Raw genomic sequence first — 20,627 nt, forward strand, 5'->3', positions numbered from 1 at the left:
CATTTTCATGAAAATTAACTTCGATTGACTTTTTGGAGATGCATTTCTTAAAATTTCGCCTACATCGGTGCAAACCGTTTTCTCCTGGTCTTAACTTTACAATCTCCTTCGAAAATTTACTAAACTGCTTCAAAAAAGGACATATACACCAGATCATCGTAATTATTTTCGAGAATATTGCTCCAGAAGATCATATTGATATGACATATTTTAGCATTAAATAATTCAACATAATCTCAAATCAGCAAGAGCACAACATCTTCACAACATCTTCGGCATTGAAGAATAGGCCTGGATAGGCCTGTCACCGATTCTTTTATTTTTCTCGACTAGTTCACCGATCTACAGTGACCTTTCGAAGAGATATTTTTCTTTGTTTTTTGATCTTTATTGGTTTTTGATATGACATATTTTAGTAATAAATAACTCAAAATAATCTTGAATCAACAAGGGCACAACCGCAGAGCAAAATGAAAATAGTCTGGTCAAAGGCCTAGCCTCGGTAATTGAGAAATACAAAGGAACAGATTCAAGTGTGACCGGGATATATAAAATATTTCAATGAGAACAATAATGAATGGTAGTTTAAATGATAAGTATCGCAGCACTCACCGTATTTGTCCGGCCAGCAGCGGGTTGATGGCATACAGCCAGTCCTGCATGTCGCGGTCGCTGAGCGTCTGCAGCAGATAACCTCGCTGCTTCGTCATCACCCTGACCAACAACAACGATGCTATTACAGGTGATATCATTATCATTATCATTCATTTTTATATTATTTAAATTTTGAACGTACTGATTTTTTGTTTTAATGCAACACAATTAGATATAAGAAACTCTGAGCATCGCCTCCTGGTGCTCACCTGAACGAGTTGGGCACTCTGAGCATCACCTCCTGGTGCTCACCTGAACGAGTTGGGCACTCTNTCAGGCGCAGCGTGTTATGCGTGTAGGGACATTCAGGCGCAGCGTGTTATGCGTGTAGGGACATTCAGGCGCAGCGTGTTATGCGTGTAGGGACATTCAGGCGCAGCGTGTTATGCGTGTAGGGACATTCAGGCGCAGCGTGTTATGCGTGTAGGGACATTCAGGCGCAGCGTGTTATGCGTGTAGGGACATTCAGGCGCAGCGTGTTATGCGTGTAGGGACATTCAGGCGAAGCGTGTTATGCGTGTAGGGACATTCAGGCGCAGCGTGTTGCGGGCAGCGTGTTATGCGTGTAGGGACATTCAGGCGAAGCGTGTTATGCGTGTGTAGGGACATTCAGGCACAGCGTGTTATGCGACTATGCGCCGTCCACTAGCGACACCGAGACTTTAACTGAACTTCCCGGGGCTCGAACCCACGTCTACGTAGCTCCTCCATCTCGGTGCCGCTCTACCGTCGTCACTGCGCATACAGCGGCCCTATAACCACTGCGCTGCAGTGACGCACATTTTGTCATTGTTTTGATAACAAATTGGACGCAACTAGAACTAGTATCGTTTTCTGGCCCAGAACTAGCATCGTTTTCTGACCCAAAAACTAGTACGTTTCTGACCCAGAACTAGTATCGTTTTCTGACCCAGAACTAGTATCGTTTTCTGACCTACAAGGCTACAACTAGTATCGCTTTCTGAGCAGAACTAGTCTCGTTTTCTGACCCAGAACTAGTATCGTTTTCTGACCCAGAACTAGTATCGTTTTCTGACCTACAACTAGTATCTCTTTCTGAGCAGAACTAGTCTCTTTTTCTGACCCAGAACTAGTATCGTTTTCTGATCCAGAACTAGTATCGTTTACTGACCTACAACTAGTATAGTTTTCTGACCTACAACTAGTACCTATCACTTTCTGACCAGAACTAAAACACACGCGGACACTTACACTCATAGCCTAATCTATGTTACCCTATTAGAACCACTATTACATATATTAGAACACTAACATAAGCAATAACGTAAGACTCACCACCCAGCGCTTAACCCAAGAGTTGGTGCGGTTGTCGAGGACGTTGAGGTATCCTTTCCTGGACACCACGGGCGAGATGCGAACTTCTTCCACCTCGCAAATAAACTGTGGTCCTTGCATGCCTGGTGAACACAGGAATAAATAAGTTAGGTTAAGCTTCTTTGTGATGAACTTTTCAAATATACTATATACTATCCGACAGGAGGTGATATTAAGGAAGAAATTTTATAAACGATGAGGTATTTAGTTCGTTCACTATGTGACCAAATTCAAACTGCTACGGTACGTTAATTTTCAAAGTAAACGGCAACAAGATGATTTTAAAGGCAATATGAACGTTAAATTTTAAAGTAATGATTTCAGTGGATGATGTATAGCTCGTCGTACCAACGAGCGGCGAGGAGGTGCGAGAGTCGTCGGGTGAAGGAGGAGCAGAATCACGAGCAGACTTCTGCTGCAGCTGCTGCTCGTGCTGCTGCAGGCTCGCTGAACCACCTAGTGGGATCTGCTCGTCCGGCTCAACCACAGCGGGGACAAGGCTCGGCTCACTGAGAATATGTTTTTAAATTAAGTTTAAATTGCAATATGGGTAGAAAATTCAGCTGAAATATTTTTTTAATTTAGTTTTGCATTACAGTATGAGTAGAAAAATTAGTGCTCTAAGAATGCGAAAAAAGAAAATTTCAATCGCGGTTTATAGGGAAAGTAAAATAGTGGAAGTACAGAAATATCTTTGGTAAAGAAAAGGTAATTGAAAGCTGCAGCTATGGACAACGCTGCATGTTTTTCCCCCACAATGAATAACCCAGTAAGAACATACACAGCTGTTGAAATGAACGTCCCTAAAGTTGATTATTGACGAGAAAAATCTTCAGGCTGCATTACCTTGAGCAACTAATCTACTCTACAACTGGAAAAATGTGATAAAAATTATATAAAGTTCAATCCAGTCGTGAGAGAGATGCTCATCATTCTGTTCTACGTATATCATAATACGTATTAAAGTTACTATTTCATACAAAAATAACATTTCTCGCCCTTACCACTGAGCCTCCGACACCGGCATCTGCGTCGAGTCTGTGTCCTTCTCATCAGAGGGCGTGGTGGGCGCCTCAAGGGGCGGCTCTTGGGCGGGGCGCCCTTGCATGAGGCGCACGTACTTCATAAGGAGCTGCTTCTGCGCCTCCGTCAGGTTCTCGGAGTCTACGGACCCGTTACTGGTGAGACTCGCCATGCGTACCGGGGAACTTTGTGCGGCTTTAGCCGCGAGATTCGCAACTTCTTTTTCACTTTTGGTGTAGTCGTGATGATGCGCGACGACGGTGGTGGCAGGAGGCGGAGGTGTAGGTTTGTTATTGTACAGGGCATCAGCAGCAAGCTTAGACGCCAGCAGGATCCTGTGTCGGGTGGCTTCGACGTCCGCAAGGCGCTTGATCTTCTCAAGCTCCCACTGGTGCTCGAAAATAAGCGAGTCTCCCCGCGGCCGCCAGCCGTGCAGGTTCTCCTCTCCTCGCACGTACGTGCTGCTCGTGTCCAGCACACGACGCTGGCGCCGCTGCGTGCCTGAGAAAAAAAAACAATGACACTTTAAAAGTAAAAAAAGCTGGGCCACACGAACGACAAATGAAAAATAAATAAACTATGCCACGCAAACGACAAATTAAAAATAAATAACCTACGCTACAGAAATGAAAATCTAAATATAAATAACCTATGCTACACAAATGACAAATTATCGCCGTCGTAAAAAAGGCTGTCACTATTTCGACAATATTGCCCATTCATTTTTCAAACTTTGCCCCTGCCATGCAACTATCGAATAACAACGAGAATCTGGTGGCCGACGTACCGGCCTCAGAGGCCCGTTTGAGGTAGGCCTCGTAGACGCCGGTGATGCGGTTGGCCTCAGGCCCATACTTGTAGGCCTCGCTGAAGNCGCAGTCACACGTCAGCTATACGCAGTCACATGTCAGCTATATCGCAGTCACATGTCAGCTATACGCAGTCACACGTCAGCTATACGCAGTCACACGTCAGCCATACGCAGTCACACGTCAGCTATACGCAGTCACATGTCAGCTATACGCAGTCACATGTCAGCTATACGCAGTCACACGTCAGCTATACGCAGTCACATGTCAGCTAAACGCAGTCACACGTCAGCCATACGCAGTCACATGTCAGCTAAACGCAGTCACACGTCAGCTAAACGCAGTCACACGTCAGCCATACGCAGTCACACGTCAGCTATACGCAGTTACACGTCAGCTATACGCAGTCAGATGCTGCAATACGTCAGTCATACACAGTCACACGTCAGCTATACGCAGTCACACGTCAGCTATACGCAGTCACACGTCAGCTATACGCAGTCACACGTCAGCTATACGCAGTCACACGTCAGTCACACGCAGTTACATGCAGCAACACTCAAACGACACTTCAGTAATAGGATTGTAACACCAAAATAACAAGGCAGAAAAACTCCAGTAACACGTAGACAGTATGCCAGTAACACGACAACATCAGTAACACGTCAGTAACACGTTATCGATACGTCGGCACAAGCAACGTTTGGTTGCAACCAAAACACAAGTTACGGTCGAGTGATAACTCTTGTTATCAGTCTTTAATTTGGTGAGCCGTGACATTCATGTGCAATGACATTCATCCATCACGATAATCATCCTTCATGGCATTTAAATGCATTAATATTTCATTTCACGATCATTTATAGTGTATTAAATCATTTTTGAATCAGGATAATAAAAAATGACAGTTAAATTCAAAAGTCAATCATGCACACATTTTATCATTGTTTTGATAACAAATTGGACGCAACTAGAACTAGTATCGCTTTCTGACCTAGAGCTAGTATCTTTTATGACCTAGAACTTGTATGGTTTTCTTATCTCGAGCTAATAGGTATCGCTTTCTTAGCAGAACTAAAACACACGTGGACACACACTCATAACAATATTTGTATTAATTCTAGCAATACGTAAGCAGCGTAATACTCACGAAACGTAAGAGTAATATAAGCAATAACGTGAGACTCACCACCCATCGCTTGACCCAAGTGTTGGTGCGGTTGTCGAGCACGTTAAGGTATCCCTTCCTGGACACCACGGGTGAGATGCGAACTTCTTCCACCTCGCAAATAAACTGAAAAAATCTTCAGGCTGCATTACCTTGAGCAACTAATCTACTCTACAACTGGAAAAATGTGATAAAAATTATATAAAGTTCAATCCAGTCGTGAGAGAGATGCTCATCATTCTGTTCTACGTATATCATAATACGTATTAAAGTTACTATTTCATACAAAAATAACATTTCTCGCCCTTACCACTGAGCCTCCGACACCGGCATCTGCGTCGAGTCTGTGTCCTTCTCATCAGAGGGCGTGGTGGGCGCCTCAAGGGGCGGCTCTTGGGCGGGGCGCCCTTGCATGAGGCGCACGTACTTCATAAGGAGCTGCTTCTGCGCCTCCGTCAGGTTCTCGGAGTCTACGGACCCGTTACTGGTGAGACTCGCCATGCGTACCGGGGAACTTTGTGCGGCTTTAGCCGCGAGATTCGCAACTTCTTTTTCACTTTTGGTGTAGTCGTGATGATGCGCGACGACGGTGGTGGCAGGAGGCGGAGGTGTAGGTTTGTTATTGTACAGGGCATCAGCAGCAAGCTTAGACGCCAGCAGGATCCTGTGTCGGGTGGCTTCGACGTCCGCAAGGCGCTTGATCTTCTCAAGCTCCCACTGGTGCTCGAAAATAAGCGAGTCTCCCCGCGGCCGCCAGCCGTGCAGGTTCTCCTCTCCTCGCACGTACGTGCTGCTCGTGTCTAGCACTCGACGCTGGCGCCGCTGCGTGCCTGAGAAAAAAAAACAAGACACTTTAAAATTAAAAAGCTGGGCCACACAAAAGACAAATGAAAAAGAAATAACCAATGCTACGCAAGTGAAAAATAAAAATAAATAACCTATGCTACACCATGACAAATTAAAAATAAATAACCCATGCTAAACCAATGACAAATTAAAAATAAATAACCTATGCTTCACAAACGACAAATTAAAAATAATTAACCTATGCTTCACTAATGACAAATTGAAAATAAATAACCTATGCTACACAATTGACAAATTATCGCTTTCGTAAGAAAGTCTGGCACTATTTTGACAATATTGCCCATTCAATTTTCGAGCTTTACCCCTGTCACATAATCATTTAGCAACAACCAGAATCTGTTGGCCGACGTACCGGCCTCAGAGGCCCGTTTGAGGTAGGCCTCGTAGACGCCGGTGATGCGGTTGGCCTCAGGCCCATACTTGTAGGCGCCGCTGAAGAGCGAGCGCAGAGACCGCGGCATGGCGCGCGAGTCTCGCCCGTACAGCACGAGACACAGGTCCTTCGTGATGGTCAGGGGCTGCACGCAGTTCTCCAGCTGCCAAGATTATCAGATTATTATTAATATTGTTATTATTATGATATTAGTGTTAGGGCTTATAGCAAATGTTATGTTAGCAGTGGTCAGCCAGAGGAAATATCATCATCAGCCCGCTGATAAACGTTCACCTATGATAACAGTTGCAAGCCGTGGGGAAAATTAGTAAGATTGAATATTACAATTTCATTTGGGAATATTGATAACATTGACTTTTTCAAGTAGTTTTTTAGGACGCATTCAATAAAGTATATTTAAGGGTAACGAAAGAAAGGAAGTAAGGACCTGGAGGTAAGCCGACACGGTCATGTAGATGGTCTCCCCGTTGGGCGTGACGCGGTTCAGCAGCAGCGAGTTGTGCAGGGAAGAGTCCCAGGCAGCTTCAAACCTGGAAATCCAGCGTTGTAAAACAAAATCAGCCATAAATTCTGCAAATTTAGCAGGCGTGACTGAAAAATCAGCAACAAATTTAATCACAATGCGGAGTTTTGTCAAGAATAAACGTTCGTTTTATCAAATCTTACAAAACAGTAAAAAAGTAAGGCATGTCATGCAAATAACCTTATAATCTTTAAACATTACAGACATTGATTGTGAAGCGTTGGTTGATCGACACTCACGCAAATATAACTTCAATGATACCAACACTATATCCTCATCTATATAACTTAAACCCAATACAAACAGTCAATTAAGCTTCGAAGCATAAATGCATAATTATAAGTATTTATCGAGGCGTGTTTGTACAATTTTCATTCAGCAACAAATTAGCGTAATTGCAAATTTGTGTCAAATTTGCGTCAAATAACATTGCGTCAAATTTGCATAATTGCAAATTTGCGTCAGCAACAAATTTGCGCAGCGTGCAGAGTACCTGAAGAGCGTGCGGTCCTCCCCTGGCAGCTCGAGGTACTCGCCAGGGAAGATCCCCAGCGAGTGCACGGAGGTGTCGCTGTTGTCGTCATCGTGGCTCTCAGGCGTGTTGCGTATGCGGCCTGTGCGTACAGAGGGGTCAGTACGTCAGCTATACGCAGTCAGGTGCTGCAACACGTCAGCCATTAGCAGTCACACGTCAGTTATACGCAGTAACAGGCCAGCCATACGCAGTCACACGCCAGCCATACGCAGTAGCAACAACAGCAACACGTAAACAGTATGCCAGTAACATAACAACAACATCAGTAACACATCAGTAACACGTTATCGATACGTCGGCACAAGCAACATTTGGATGCCACCAAAACACAAGTTACGGTCGAGTGATAACTCTTGTTATCAGTCTTTCAAATACAAATATTTTTGACAGCAACTACTGTATAAGTAAACAAAATGAAGCAGTAACGCGTGAGGTTGACGGTAATTACTGTATCAACGAAAAATAAAGTTACGTGGTTACCCTTGTTACCAGTCTTTCAAATATGAGTATTATTCACGGTGATTACTATTTTCAAATATGAATATTATTGACAGTAAGTACAGTATAAGCAGATACAAATGAAGCAGTAACACTATCAACGAAAAATAAAGTTGCGTGGTTACCCTTTTTACCAGTCCTTCAAATAAGAATATTATTGACGGTAATTACTATTTTCAAATATGAGTATTATTGACGGTAACTACTGTATAAGTAAACAGAAATGAAGCAGTACCGCGTGCCACTGACCAATAACAAGCTCCTGCACGTCGCGCCACACGAGGTCGTGTGTGTTCTCATGCACGATGGTGATGCGTATGCGGCGCTGGATGCCCTGATGCAGCAGGTGCAGGTCACGACAAGCCAGGTCAGTGCCGTGGTCCACGGCCGCAGGCAGGTATTCGCCGTTGGGGGCTGCACGACATATATCTTTCAGTCGAGTATGGTACAATTTATTGCCTTAATTAGGCTCCGACATAAAATTTTAAGAGGGAAAACATAAGAACGAGGTTAGTAAATGATGATTTTTTATGCCAGCTTGAATTTCGAGCGCCTGTCGCAAAAATAGGTACTTAAACCACCTGAGTATCACAAATTGTAAAGAAGGAATAAAAACATACGAGATTAGAAGCATGGTAAAGGTTAATATTTTCAGACTTAATATTCAGAACATAACCTGCTCTCATCGTTTGGAAACTTCAAAATTCGAAACTGTTTAACATTAGCTTTTGAAGATGGCGGCGTTCAGCTGCTCAGAAATCTCAACATTTACTCACCCAGCTCGCAAATCTCAACGTTGACTCACCCAGCTCGCAAATCTCAACGTTGACTCACCCAGCTCGCAAATCTCAACGTTTACTCACCCAGCTCGCAAATCTCAACGTTGACTCACCCAGCTCGCTAATCTCGACGTTTACTCACCCAGCTCGCAAATCTCAACATTTACTCACCCAGCTCGCAAATCTCAACATTTACTCACCCAGCTCGCAAATTTCGACGTTGACTCACCCAGCTCGCAAATCTCAACGTTTACTCACCCAGCTCGCAAATCTCGAACCAGACGAGGAGGTCATGTCTGGCGTGCACCTGCGAGGTCGTCGGGCACTGAAGTGTGCCGAACCTGGCTGACCGAACTGGCTGGCTGATGGGGATGGCTGGTGGCTGCAGCCTTTTCGGCGCTACACGGCTGAGAAATTTGATAGGTAAAATCAGCCACACGGCTGTGAAGATAAATTGTTATATCAGAGATTTTAATAGGTAAATTCAGCCATATGGCTGAGATAATATATTGGGACATATGATATTTGATTCTCATCCTCATGGCTGAGAATATAAGTTCGTACATTTGAGATCACAATCAGCCACATTGTTGAAGGAAAAATCAACCATCCAACTAGTAAAAAAAATTTACACGATAGCTCAGCTAAAGAACAGCACTTGAACAGTAAATGCATCGAGCTTGCAATCTAAATGTTAATTAACGTGTTAACTGAGAGTGATAACTGAGCATCCACGAGAGCAGGTTGTGTGGTGCCTAAGAGCTCCTCGATTGCTTGTTGTTTGCTCTGTTGCCTTGCACGTGCGTTGCTCCCATACCGAACTGGCTGGCTGATGGGGATGGCTGGTGGCTGCAGCCTTTTGGGCGCTACACGGCTGAGAAATTTGATAGGTAAAATCAGCCACACGGCTGACAAAATAAATTGGTATATCTGAGATTTGATAGATAAAATCAGTCACAAGGCTGAGATAATAAATTGGGACAAATGATATTTGATTCTCAGCCACATGGCTGAGAATATAAGTTCGTACATTTGAGATCACAATCAGCCACATTGTTGAGGGAAAAATCAACCATCCAACTAGTAAAAAAAAATTTACACGAGAGCTCAGTTAAAGAACAGTACTTGAACAGTAAAGGCATCGAGCTTGCAATCCAAATGTTAATTAACGAAGGAATGCATTTATTAAACAATGTCGCTACAAACCATAACTGAATATACGTGGATCAGGTATAAGCCAATTGCATTCGATTTGCATAACCCCTTACGAATATTTATATATTCGATGACTGCTAAAATGGAGATATTGAAATAGAATTAGTAGACTCTAAATTTCACCAATTCTTCAATGGGCTGAGTTTGGCAAAACAACTTCTATGTTCCTGTTCTCACCACATTCTTATAATGATATTATTCGAATGATAACGCTTTGCTATATGTTTTAGCGATACTGTCCTAACGATATCTCTCTGATGATATTATTCTCATAACAGTGTTCTAATGATATATTGTATCAATAATATTGTTCCGATTAAATTGTTCTAATGATACTGTCTCACATATATTATTCTAATTAAAGAGTTCTATTGATATTTTCCTTCTAATTATACTGTGCGAATGGCTGTGTTCTAATGCTACTGATCTAATTATACTGTACGAATGATACTGTTCTAATGCTACTGATCTAATTATACTGTACGAATGATACTGTTCTAATGCTACTGATCTAATTATACTGTACGAATGACAGTATACAGTAATTATATTGATCTAATTATACAGTACGAATGACAGTGTCCAAATAATACTGATCTAACTATACTGTACGTATGACAGTATACTAATAATACTAATTCAATTATAGATACTGTACGAATGACAGTGTTTTTAAGATACTTATCTGATTACACTGTACGTATGACAGTGTTCTAATTATACTGTACGAATGACAGTGTTTTAAAGATACTGATCTAATTATACTGTGCGAATGATAGTGTTGTAACGATACTGATCTAATTATACTGGACGAATGACAGTGTTCTAATTATACTGATCTAATTATACTGTAGGAATGACAGTATCCTAATAATACTGATATAATAATATTATTGCAAAGCTAAGACCGCAACTCACGGGTGCGGAGGCTCGGTCTTAAGGCGCTGCTGGGGGTCGTGGTGGCCGAGCATCTCGAACACGACAGGCTGCGTGCGCAGGTATTCGATGAACGCCTTCGTCACTGTCACGGTAATCTGCATAATGCAAATTCGCGCTTTTCTTAATGATAAAGTGCAATACTATGAGTATAAAATAACATTTGCAAGTTATCCTAGATGTGTGGAAATGTTAGTAGTGGAAATGTAAATGCGCAATTAACTCCTAATATTAAAAACTCTAACATTATCTCGAGTGCTGCGTTCTAAGTTGTGACTTTACGTCACAGCGGGAACTCACAACGATGAGTGCCAAAGAAGATTCGGAATTTAAGTCAGAAGATTATTGCAATTGCGAAATAAAAGGAATGTAACATTAGAGATAATAATTTCAATAGGCAAAAGACATATGAGGCTTGTAGTGACTTATTTCGATCTCTACCACTACCGAGGTCCGGAGGTAAAACTTGTAAGGAAGAAATATGTACATCGAGGAAAGAATACTTTCATCCGAATGTCGCGCTATATGAAAGTATCACACGTTCTGGATAACCGAATCGCATTGATATAATGGAAGTACTTATAGAATGGAATTCAAGCTTTGAATACACAAAAAAATGATACGTCAACGACCTGGCGTTCTCAAGTTCAAGAAACGTTTTTACGATTCTTAATCGAGTCAGGCAACGTTCCTCAAGTTCTCAATCAAGTTCTGGCAAGGTTTCTCAAGTTCTCAACCGAGTTCTGGAAGGTTTAGTAGTATAGTATAGTATAGTGTAAAGGAATTGAGTGCAGGACCGACTCCAATTGGGTCCGAAGAATTAACCCTAAGCTGCCACCGAACCTCAACGAAGGAAATGAAAACCAAATACCCTTAAATTTACTAAAACGAGCACTAACAACGAAAGCACATAGTGGAACTAACTAGCGAAAACACTAACACGAAAATAACTAGCGAAAACACTAACACGAAAATAACTAGCGGAACATTCTAAACACGAAAATAAATATTGAAACAATCAATCCTAATCTAAATGACGGAAGGTGGAGTGGACCACGGGGTACGGGGCCCGACGGTAGGTAGAGTAGTAGGGGCACACAGTACGGAGGCACAGCCGCAGTCGAGGTGCACAGCACCAGTCGAGGTGCACAGCACCAGTCGAGGTGCACAGCAGCAGTCGAGGTGCACAGCAAATAGTATAGTATAGTATAGTATAGTATAGTATAGTATAGTATAGTATAGTATAATATCTTCGGCATTGAAGAATAGGCTTGTCGCCAATTCTTGTACTTTTCTTGACTAGGTTTGCCTAAGTTCCCAATCAAAGTCTGGGAACGTTCCAAATTCTTAACCAAGTTCTATGTAAAGTTCTCACGTTCTGCACGTAGTAGAAGCCCAACGGCGGCCCCTTGCAGGTGTTGCTGATGGGTTCCGTGGAGAAAGCTTCGTCGTGTCGGTGTCGGAAGCTGGAGAAAATTCCCATGAGTGCATTACAAAGTGAGATAAAAGCTGGGAATGAGCAGAGGTTATAACATTTTAGTCTCTTTTATCGTGAAATAAAAACAGTCAAATTTTGCTTTTTGACTTGACACAACAATCATACTTGTTTCAAGAGTTATGCCAAATATCTTTTTAAAAATATTGTACTAAATATGATTTTGCGCGCAAAATGTTGGAGCGTATGAATATTAGCCTGCAGAATAAATCCATGACCGACACTTACAAAAGTCCACCCGTCAAAAAACTGAGTAAGCTGACAATGACATGCTCTTACGATTGATAGAAGTTTGTTCAAAGTTGACATGAACTGCAGAAGACGCTATTTGCATGCATAATATAAAAAATCTGAAAGTTAATTATTTGAAGTGGCATCAATTGACATTACCAAGCCGCCTTTCAACAACTCTATAGACATACACTCCATCCTTGAAATTTAATGAACATGTCGATGACATGAATCTTCATTTACACATTACCTTTCAACCACAATATTGCCCTACTCTCCATTCCCTCAAAATACAGTAATCTTCCAGAATAACTCTAAATGCAATGAATTTATTATTATTATTATTTCTATTCTTAAAAATTATTTAAACTATGTCATTGAAATTTCCTGATACATTTAAATTGCTCAACAATACCATGCTAATTAAATCAATTATAATACGAGATGGCAGATAAAGTAATAAACTGAGTTAAATAATAATAAAATAATGAACTGACTTGAACTGGCAGAAGACGTCGGTGTACTCAGGAGCGACGTCGTAGGCCTGCATCACCGTCACCCTGAAGGTGAACTCCTGCCCCAGCTTGAGGTGAGGGGGAAGCTCTTCCTCCTCAGCTGTGCTGCTCAGACAACTGTCGCCTCGGCCTGAGTCCGACTCACCCAACTCTGAGCAAAACAATGCCTTGATCTCCAGTGGATATACTGAGCAAAACAATGACTTGATCTCCAGTGGATATACTTTATTTTAATGCTAGATTTAATGCTAGAAACATCCAATACCATGAGGCAACATGTATACTTCTTTGCGATGCAAGATGATGTGTATGATAAAAATCTTGTAGCTTTGGTCTAATAACGTCGCAGTTCAGATTTGCATTTTTTTGAGAAAATATAAGAGTAAAACAGATTCATAGATTAAAACATATATTAGCTAAAATACAAAATATTCTAAATTATTAGTGGTTGTTTTTGTCACTCGCAAAAAATTATTAGGAAAAATCGGATAGCGGTGAGTGTATAGTAAACTGAGGCCCACAACAGAATCTTGTGTCGCTCGAAGATAGGAAATAAGAAACTGAATATAACCAAACATCACGTCTTCGTAGTCGCAGCACCAAACAATCGTACGAAGAGTAATTGAATTGAAATTATTCCAGAAGAAATGCTGATTAAAAATTACTGATATAAATTACTGTACGCTTGAATCGTCGAGTTCATCCGATCCGCGGGAGTTGAATTCCCTCACCCAACACATACCAAAAAATTAGTTAATATAAATTATTCCAATAGCAATGCCGATTAATAATAACAATAATATTAATAATAACAATAAACAAGACTGAAACCTTCAAGTTTGGCGGCGTCGGCGCCATCAGACTGCCCCTCGACGTAGCGCTCGTCGTCGGGAGCGGCGCCCCCCGCCGCCGGTTTGTGTGGGCGGGGGCGGGCGGGGGGCGGCGGGCTGAACTTAATGCGCGCGGACTGGCGGACGCCGCCGCTCTGCTGGGGCGCTGAGCAATCCTCGTCCGCTGAGTGTGCAGCGTCATCATTATTGCTTATTCTATTTCATTATTACATTATATTTGTGTGCAGCGTCATCAATATAAGTCATTATCCTCACCATCGTCCATCAGTTATTACATCCAACGAGGTGTGATAATAATGTTTCATATCTCAGTGACATCCTCCTTTCATTATAATTAATTAACAATAAGCACGATGATAATAATAATAATCAATAATAATAATGATAGTAATAATAACAATAATCGAGATAATAATAAACAATAATAATAATGATAGAAATTATAACAATAATCAAGATAATAATAATTAATAATAATAAGTATAGTAACAATAACAATAATCAAGATAACAACGCACCAGCGACGGCCTGTACGGCCACCTTGAGGTAGGCCTTCACGTCGCCGCGCTCGTTGACGATCGCCACGCGGTGCACCAGCGGTACAGGGAGCAGCAGGTTACTCAGGTACACGTACCCNCTCAGGTACACGTACTCGTGAGCAGGGTATTCAAGGATGTGTGCCAAGAAACTGGAACTACATAATTCGAGGTTCTAATGCTTTCACAAAACATTTTATATTTATTCATTATTTTGCAACCTGCCATTTACCTCGGAATCACCAGCCGACACGCCTGAACCAGGAGAACCAGTTGCTTTCACCAGCCGACACGTCTGAACCAGGAGAACCGCTTGCACTCACCAGCCGACACGCCTGAACCAGGAGAACCGCTTGCACTCATCAGCCGACACGCCTGCAGGAGAACCGCTTACACTCACCAGCCGACACGCCTGAACCAGGAGAACCGCTTACACTCACCAGCCGACACGCCTGAACCAGGGGAACCGCTTACACTCACCAGCCGACACGCCTGAACCAGGGGAACCGCTTACACTCACACTCACCAGCCGACACGCCTGAACCAGGGGAACCGCTTACCGGTCCTACAGGACCGGTTCTACTCACCAGCCGACAGGCCTGAACCAGGAGAACCGCTTATACTCACCAGCCGACACGCCTGAACCAAGGGAACCGGTCGTAGAAGGGGTCACCGCCCGTGAGACTGTCGATGTTGCAGTCTGGCGACGAAGGCGAGAACTGCGCGTCGTTGCTGTACATGTCGCGCATCAGCTCCAGCCTTTGTCTGCGTTCAATAAAAATTGAAAAACCATCAGGATGAATGTTGTTGTTTATGAGGCTTTTTATATAATAGTGCAAAAATCATAACACTTTTCGAGTGCTCTTGCTATTTCAGCTCCAATCTTTATCTGCGTCGAATTGAGATTGAAAAATTTCTCGGTACTTCAAGGAATTGGGTAGGATTCCAGGAGGCTTATAATGTAGTAGTTGAAAGATTTTTACAAATTTTGATAGCTAATGCCATGTCAGTTCCAAATTATCTGAAAATCATAGAACATTAGCTCGCAGTAGTCCAATTAAACAATTTGACAAAAAAATCACGCAATAAAAAGGGGGATAAAACCTTATGAGCGGTTTTAGCATTGAGAGAAATATTTCAACTAAGAAATTATTCCTAATCATCAATATCAGTTATCTCGCATAATATTGATAATATATATAAATAATATCTATACCAAATATTTATGGTGAACCACTAGCATGTATCCTAGTAAGTGAGAATTTAATTAACTACCCGTAATTACCTATATTTGTTCAATCTGAAACCAGCAAAACATGCCTTTTTTTCGAAGCCAACGGATAAGGGAACTACATGTCGCCTCATGCGAGCAGAATGCAGGAAGGAAGCTCGTGTCAGTCGTTCAAGTCTCACATGTAAAGCATGCATGCGGTCATGCAATCCGAAATAAAACATAACAAGCTCGAGCAACGTATAAGTTACCTCTCGAAAATGATCACTAAAAACACGGGCAAAAAACGCAGGCATTGCAGCATGCGAAAAAACCTCCTGACGAAACAACAATGACGTGCGCGGAGTAGACCGTAGTATAAAGTGCGACTCGTATTCAGAGCATTGTCTGAAAATGGACATTTTCCTTCAAATTCTTATGTTATAATTTTTAACTTTTTCCTATGCAACTAAATTTTTACGAGAAAATACCGCAAAGGAAGCCAGGAACAAATATTGTCTGTGGATTTATTTAAGGCTCGCAAATTTAGGACTAAAATTTACAATTATATTAACCTAAAGAATATAGAAGAATGAAAAGAAAAATCCATAGGAAATATATTATTGAGAAGAGTGATCAAGAAGATAGAAATTCTATCCATAACATCATTAAATTAAGCTGCCTAGAAAAATAAAGTCTTGAGCGGCAGCGAAGCCGGCAAACTCAAATGAACCATCGAGAAGCAAATTAATAGGAACGACTTAGATGCGTGTGAAGAATTTTGAATATATAGGATGTAGATAAGATGTGGTATATGATTATAGTTCAGTGGATAAATATGAAGGTGTTAATAAATCACGCAGAGAGAAAAGTGAACAGGTAAGAAGATATGTTCATTTTATTTCCTAGTAAAAACCGTTCTGAAGCAGGTTTGAAATTGTATCTTACTTTTATATTTTGTCAGCGCATTGAATAACTTACTTCTCGCTCAACATTCTAAATTATTGCAGTTCAAGAGATACGTGCATCTGCTGTATGAAACGGCGATGCTATATCGTACACTGGACGCGTCGAATTCCGTCATTCAATTTGCATCTAACTTCACATCATTCCTTGTCAAGTGATTGCATTGATTTTTGATGACAACTCAGAGCGATGCAAATCAAGGAGAGGATGCGTAGCGCGAATACATATGCAATAAACCCGGCCATGCGTAATAAGGAACACTGATTCATTTCCAAGCTAGGAAAGTTTTGCTCAATGTATTTCAGTGAAAATACACGTCCAATAAAACAGTGCAAGCACACGCTCTGGTAAATGGTATTTTATTGATGCGTGATAATACGAGTACAACATCTCATTAAAAAATTGAAATTTTTGCAGCATTTCCCGTCAACTGGTTCACACATACCTCGTTCTCTCGTTATCAAAAAAACGAAGCCACAGAGAAAAATAAGTCTGGAAAAACTCCAGGAAACTAACATTTGATTCCGAAGACGAGCAGTGAACCCATGGGAGACATCTGGAGCAGGTTGATGAGGCATGGGCAGCTCCGTGACGCAGGGTTCTTCCAAAGTCATAGTTTGTGCGTTTGTGGTGAAGAAAGCCCATACAGAGGAGTTGTTGTTTAGCGCTTGGGCGTTTTTAGCGTTTTTTGAGGAGACGATGTCGTGTGACAACGATGAAATCAGGTTATTGTTGTATACGCTAGAAGCGGTGGGCGACAGACAGCCGGAGTCGTAGACTTCACGCATGAGCGTCAAGCGCTGCCTAGAGCCGGCGACCAAAATCGAGAGTCGGAGTGAAATTCCTCGAGAAATATCTTTCACTTGGATATGTGTGCATGTATTTGCAGTGCAAAAGACGGCAAGAAAATGTTAAGTTGAAGCTACTTCTTGTAACCTGAGATTGTATGCTAAACTGCCAATATACGTTGCCTGTGATCAAAAACCTATACAAGGTGAAAGGGCAAAAATGTCAGCCAGTGCTCAAAAGGAAATAATAATATGTTGTAGCAACATATTTAATAGTCACGGATGATTTGTGGTAATCAATGAATGTTCTTTTACGATGTGTATAAAATAATGTTTTAATTAATTGTCGTCTGTAAACACGATTTAAACAAATATTCGCCGGGAAGCCAGAAACGTAACGAGTGTAAAAAAAATGAACGAAAACGGAGAAAAATGCCTTTTCGAATAAACTTACTATGCTAACAGTTAACATTACGCTAAAGTAGGAATTATACTATTTCGCAATGCTACCAATTTCGGCACTAATGAGCATGCGTGTAATTTAGTAATCAGAGGATTTGTTGTTAAGGGAAAAATATTAGGAACTTGGTAGGTCCAGACAGCATAATGTTTCAGTGAACGAATAGTGAGGTTACCCATGCAAAACCAATGTTTAAAAATGAACTGAAAGATGCGTGTTGTTTGGGAAACAAATTAAATTTCTGCCATCAAAATTTGGAAAGTGTGAACGAAAGTGAAAGTGAACTTAACGTCTCATGAGTGAAGAAATGAATAAAAATTTTACAACGGCTGCATGATTTATCGAAAAATTCTTCTAATTAAATTACATTTACTTGGATTAAACACAATGTCTGAATGAATAAACTAATATAAATATTTTCACGAGCGGAAAATTTTTCAAGATTAGTAGGCTTCATGGGATAAATCCGGGAACTACTTCTATATACATTCAAAAACGATTGATATTCAAATACTAACAAATAAACTAATAAAAACTAGAGTGAATAAGCTAAACGGAGCAGGTGTGCAGAGTTTCAGCAACTATACATATCAAGGCAGAAGAAATGACCGAGTTCATCACGGGAAATTGTGAAGAGATTTTGATCCCACGTCAATTAGCTAACTATACATACCAGCAACAAATGCTGGCTCTCAATATCTTAAATGAGTCCAGCACTCACGCACTCACCAGCGTTTCTTGAGTCATGCGTGGTGCACTCACCTCAGTTTCTTCAGCGTCCAGTAATGCGTGACGCTGTTACTGCCGTCACACTCATATCAAGGCAGAAGAAATGACCGAGTTCATCACGAAGGGATGTATATTACACGTGAAAGTGTGACGTCGAAATTAGCGCACAAATGGTTATTGTGGTCACGATATGGCGATATAACTTTGAGCTGCTTGATAGTCATTATAAAGTGATCTAAAAAATTAAGTAGCTCGATTAGGTAGCTTTTTGAGATGACTGTAGCCAATGACACATGTCCAGGGCCCCGTTTTGCAATAAAAATTGAAAGGAAAACTTAATATGTCAATAGAAAAAAAAACATTCGAGTCGAGCTGACTTACCCTTTTCTTGAGTTCGACTGAAATGGCATTAGCTTCTTTAAGGAAAATAGCATTACCCCAGAGATCGTCTCTGAGGGAAGTGAACTGATGGTTCTTCCACTTGCGCAGAGCCCATGAAGCGAGGGAAGTTTCCCTCTCACTCCAGTGACACTCTGCGTCAAACAGAGGGTTTACTGCAAACAAAAACAGGATTTAGGGCAAACAAACAGAGGGTTTAGGGTAAACAAACAGAGGGTTCAGTTCGAACAGTCAAAGGGTTTACAGTAAACAGTACATGCGAGGCTTCGGATCAACATGTCAAAGAAATATTTCTATGCGCACGGTTAGAGAAATACGGACATGAATAGAAATACGGACATGAATAGAAATACGGACATGAATGAAATACGGACATGATGAGGTGGATACGAAATTTGCTTAATGTTGAGAGTATTTTGAAAACTTCTAAGAGCATCCGTGTTTATTCTTCGGTTCAGCAAACAAACCTTCTACCGTTACCAAATGTTGTCTTTTCGGATAAAATCAGTTATGCTCAAAATTACATAGCTTTCGTTATATTTTTATATAGAAAAAGCTGCTTTAGCAACTTGGTCTCTCTTCCGACTGAACCGAAGTTTGATAGTATAAATTTGAAATTTAACGAGACAGATAATCGTTTAGTCTCCCAACAAATAACAATTAAATCAAAATCAGGAATTTACGCAATTTTTAGATGGCAACAGTAGTTTTTTTACAATTCTTTAAAAAAAATAGTAATCGATATCAGTACACATAATTAAGATCAGAATCTACAGAACTATATAATAAATACTCACCGAAGATATCGTCATCTCTGTTGGCGAAGTCATCAGTCGTGTATGATGAATACATGGACATGGTCATGCTCTGTTCCTCTACTTGCTTCTGCAGGGCGTCGATGCGAGCTTGGTAGTTCTGTAACACAAAAAATAAGATTTTAAGCAATTTTTAATTTGGAAGAAGAGTATGTAGAACGTACAGTGTTGAATTCTTGTTGGTTAATTCTTTGCAACTGACTTCTAAAAGACAACTTCTATTCTGCTGCGTACTAAACAGACATAAATTAAGTGGTCAAGTCTAATAATGTCAGTAATTGCTTGAAAATCAAATTTATAGGCGAAATTCCCTCAAATTGTCTTCATTATGCATCATAAAGCGTATAATCATGTATCCTCGTAATATTGTACACATTACATAAAGCGTGTTATCATATATACTCATAATATTATAAACATTATTTCGCACGTGACATTAATCGGTCTGTACAGGCCGCGAAAATTTCGTACGAAAGTCTCACAATAATCGTGCAGACATCACAATGCCCGACTATTATTGAGGTGTGGAGAACGCTTATTTAGATCTCCAAGAAACAAAATAAAAATGAATTATAGATAAATGTTGAGTGGGATTTTAAATAACTCTGAGTAGAAAGACCTCTGAAGATCATAAATCTTCAGATCATGAAAAAACAACAAGTGCTGATGCAGCAAATTATTGAAAATAACTTTCAATACAGGTTTTTACAAAGTTATAAACGACAGATTTTTCTATACTTATCGAACTGTTTGGCGATAATGAGATTAAAGATCATGAAAAACCACAAATCCAATCAGTTTTAATTCAACAAATAAATAAAAAATATAACTCAGTAATTACTGCAGTGAGTGACAGAGAGCGCATTTTCTCAGCGACGAAAACTTGAGGTCACGGA

The 20,627-nt window shown here is 40.9% G+C and overlaps 1 protein-coding gene across 1 annotated transcript in view; it reads right to left on the reverse strand.

Moving 5' to 3' along the window:
* Positions 1-608: 608 nt before the first annotated feature.
* The window catches only part of LOC108678489 (kinesin-like protein unc-104), a 33,312-nt gene continuing 13,293 nt past the window's right edge, over positions 609-20,627 (reverse strand). The window contains 24 exon segments of the mRNA XM_047884592.1: positions 609-714; positions 864-922; positions 1,951-2,072; positions 2,338-2,498; positions 2,994-3,513; positions 3,800-3,902; positions 5,011-5,068; positions 5,300-5,819; positions 6,209-6,392; positions 6,678-6,780; positions 7,267-7,387; positions 8,056-8,220; positions 8,844-8,992; positions 9,403-9,459; positions 10,719-10,834; positions 12,112-12,202; positions 12,960-13,128; positions 13,809-13,991; positions 14,347-14,465; positions 14,992-15,129; positions 17,057-17,344; positions 18,551-18,600; positions 18,899-19,071; positions 19,714-19,831. Coding sequence (XP_047740548.1) covers positions 609-714; positions 864-922; positions 1,951-2,072; positions 2,338-2,498; positions 2,994-3,513; positions 3,800-3,902; positions 5,011-5,068; positions 5,300-5,819; positions 6,209-6,392; positions 6,678-6,780; positions 7,267-7,387; positions 8,056-8,220; positions 8,844-8,992; positions 9,403-9,459; positions 10,719-10,834; positions 12,112-12,202; positions 12,960-13,128; positions 13,809-13,991; positions 14,347-14,465; positions 14,992-15,129; positions 17,057-17,344; positions 18,551-18,600; positions 18,899-19,071; positions 19,714-19,831 — 3,873 coding nt within the window.

Source organism: Hyalella azteca, unplaced genomic scaffold (assembly GCF_000764305.2).
Source record: "Hyalella azteca isolate HAZT.00-mixed unplaced genomic scaffold, Hazt_2.0.2 contig15682, whole genome shotgun sequence".
Classification (NCBI taxonomy): Eukaryota; Metazoa; Arthropoda; class Malacostraca; order Amphipoda; family Hyalellidae; genus Hyalella; species Hyalella azteca.